Source organism: Microtus ochrogaster, chromosome 2 (assembly GCF_000317375.1).
Source record: "Microtus ochrogaster isolate Prairie Vole_2 chromosome 2, MicOch1.0, whole genome shotgun sequence".
NCBI lineage: Eukaryota > Metazoa > Chordata > Mammalia > Rodentia > Cricetidae > Microtus > Microtus ochrogaster.
Window position 1 is genome coordinate 20,077,223 of NC_022010.1, and position 3,165 is coordinate 20,080,387.

Consider the following 3,165-nt stretch of genomic DNA (forward strand, 5'->3'; position numbering starts at 1 on the left):
AGACCAGGCTGGCCTCAAACTTACAGAGATCCTCTTGCCTCTGCCTCCTGAGTGCTGGGATTAAAGGCATGCGCCACCACTGGAATGGCGTTTGTAATCGTAGTTGTCCACCAAGTGCTAGACTTGAACTTGGAATCTCTGAAAGAACAGCCCACACTGTTAACCTCTGAGCCACTTCTCTAGCCCCTTACCTTATCTCTTAAGGATGTGTGAGTGCCCAAAGCCTGATGCCAAAACCTGATGCCGAAATGACCTCAGACAGTTCTCAGCACGCACTTACTGAGCTCAAGCACAGATATTCATATGCAAGTCATTATTCCCATACAAGAAAGGCTTTATTATCACCGCTAATGTTCCCTTCTAGCATATCACAAATCCAAAGTAAAGAAACTCTGGCACCAGGAACTGTCTGGGGATGCCTGCTCTGTTGAGAAAATGCTTTTCATTTATTTCATCAAAGGTTGCATTTGCAGTGAGGGAGTTCTAGCTTTAGAATGTCAATGGTCTGGTTCCCAAACACTGGGTCATTGGCATCGAATGGTGATCCATGGTTTCACTGACAATCCTCCAGTATCTCTCTCGCAAGATAAACGCTGCACTTTTGGGCTGTCTCTGACGAGTGAAGATCCCCTTCTTGTTTCCTATTACTCTGGTTGGTGCTTAAAACAAACAAACAAACAAACAAACAAACAAAAAAAAACAAGGGGGGTTGATAAGATGACTCAGAGAGTAAAGAACTTGTCATTAACCCTAACCACCCCAAATTCAATCACAAGCACCCACATGGTAGAAAGAGCAAGCAGACTCCCCAAAGTTGTCTAGCTTCTACTTGTGTCTTAGGGCACGTCAAATCTCCCACCTACTCCCCCACATGCTAAATAAAAATGTAAAGTTTAAAATACTATGGAGGAGCACACATTTAGTCCTAGCGCCTAGGAGGCAGAGACAATCAGATCACTGAGTTCCAGGCCAGCCTGGTCTACAGGTCAGCCAGGGTTGCATAGTGAGACCCTACCAAGAGTTGGAGGTGAGCTGAACCCATTTTACCTAAATGTAAAATAGACCAAAGCAAGTACTTGACTACCTAAACATTTCCCCAGCCCCATTTCCAGTATAACTGGAAAAGCCAACCTGAGAAAAACCTATAAGTCTAACAGACACTTACACTGGTTGGTCATAAAGTCAGCAAAATTCCAAATGAGTTCTCCAACCACGTATTCTTTTCGTTTCTGATCGAAAACCAAATGATAATTCTCCAGGAGAGCTTTCTGGTACTCCTCACTGAACATGACAGGTGGATCCTAAGATTCAAGACAAAAGGAATGTCAGAGCTGGGACTGAAGTGTTAGATAAAAATTAGAGATCCAGCCGGGTGGCGGTGGTGGTGCACACCTTTAATCCCAGCACTCAGGAGGCAGAGTTAGGTGGATCTCTGAATTCAAGGCTAGCCTGGTCTACACAGTGAGTTCCAGGATAGCCAGGGCTGCACAGAGGAACCCTGTCCCACAAAAACAAAACAAAATCCAGTTTTGAGACAGGGTACCCCTGAACTGCCCAGGCTGGCCTTGACCTTGCTACCCTGCCTCAGCCTCCCAAGTAACTGGGCTGTTACCACCCTGACTGTTCAGGTTAACTAAGCGGTGTATATTCATTCTCTCTGACTTCCACTCTACCCTAAGTCTGATCCACCACAATAGCACCCAGGTGACCCCTCTCCCTCATCTGCATGTGTTGGAAATCAGATGATTCTTAATTGTATTCTACCTTAAATAATTGAGTTGAGGTCTCTTGTTCCATTTGGCCCAGTTATTTGCTGGGGATCCCATCTCTGACCACTGGAGCAGCGGGATTACAGGAAGCCTGCCACACCAGTCTGGAGCATACCTGGGTGGTGGGGAGCGGAGCTCTGCTCCTCATGGTCACAGAACAAGTACTTTCCCTGCTGAAGCCACCCCACAGTCCCCAGCCCTAGCTGCTCTTAAAACTTTAAAGTACTTAGGAAGTAAGATATGTGTTTACCTCAACTGTCAAAAAGTTTGTTGTGGGGCAGGGCGTGTGTTTCTTTTTGTTTTTTTTTTTCAAGATAGGACCTTACGACCCAGCCTGGGGGTGGCCTAGACTGTCCTCTGACAGAGTCACCCTGCCGCAGCAGCTCCTTTGTGTGGGACTGACTTTTGTTGTTGTTATTTTAAAGTTTATACATTAGCGGCTGAGGAGATGGCGTGGTGGTTAAGAGTGTACTGTTTCTGCACAGGACCCAAGTTCTGTTCCCATCTCCTGTGGTAGGTGGCTGACGATCACCTCTGGCCTCAGGGGGTACCCTGACACATGCGCATATCTACCTACATACAGTCACACAGACATACACATAATTAAAAAATTTTTGATAGTGCTGGGGATTGAACCCAGGACCTTGTGCAAGATAGGCAGGCACTATACCATTGCACTGTATCCCTAGCCTAAAATATTTTAAAAAAATTATGTATGGGGCTGGAGAGATAGTTCAGAGGTTGAGAGTATTGGCTGTTCTTTCAGAGGATCCTGGTTCAATTTCAGCACCCACATGACAGCTCACAACTGTAACTCCAATTCCAGGACATCTGATATCATTACACAGACATTCATGTAAACAAAAACACCAATGCACATTTTTTTTAAAAAAAGAAATCATTAAAGAAATTTTAAAAATTCTTGTGTATGAAGTAGGTACAAGTATGTGCATGGGCGCAGGCATAGAGAAGTTAGAGGGTAGCTGTCAGTCCTTGCCTTCCACCTTGTTTGAGACAAGGTCTCTCGTTCACCACTTTGTTCACCAGGTGGGGAACTGGGATTACAGATGTGTGCTACCATACCTGGCATTATGTGGGTTCTGGTCCTCATGCTTGTGTAGCAAGCACTTTATCTGAGTCATCTCATGTAGCCCAGGCTGGCCCGCAACTAAGCATATAGCTGAGGCTAGCCTTGAGCTCATTCTGCTTCCACCCAAGTGGTAGAACAGACTTGTGCCACCTTGCCCATCATGATTTGTAATGGGAGTAGACCCACACTAATATGGTGGCTACAAGCCGCATGTGGCTATTTAAATTAGGATCAATTTAGAGCCGGGCGGTGATGGCGCACACCTTTAATCCCAGCACTTGGGAGGCAGAGGCAGGCGGATCTCTG

General features: G+C 45.8%; 1 protein-coding gene across 2 annotated transcripts in view; it reads right to left on the reverse strand.

The window, feature by feature from the left end:
• Nucleotides 1-297: 297 nt before the first annotated feature.
• The window catches only part of Gusb (glucuronidase beta), a 15,001-nt gene continuing 12,133 nt past the window's right edge, over nt 298-3,165 (reverse strand). The window contains exons 11-12 of one of the 2 annotated variants that reach the window (XM_005344549.3): nt 1,166-1,301; nt 298-659 (exon numbers count right to left, since the gene is read on the reverse strand). In XM_005344549.3, the coding sequence (XP_005344606.1) occupies nt 490-659; nt 1,166-1,301 (306 nt within the window). In that variant the 3' untranslated portion in view covers nt 298-489. The remainder of the gene's footprint in view (nt 660-1,165; nt 1,302-3,165) is intronic. The other variant, XM_013350402.2, reaches the window with a different exon arrangement.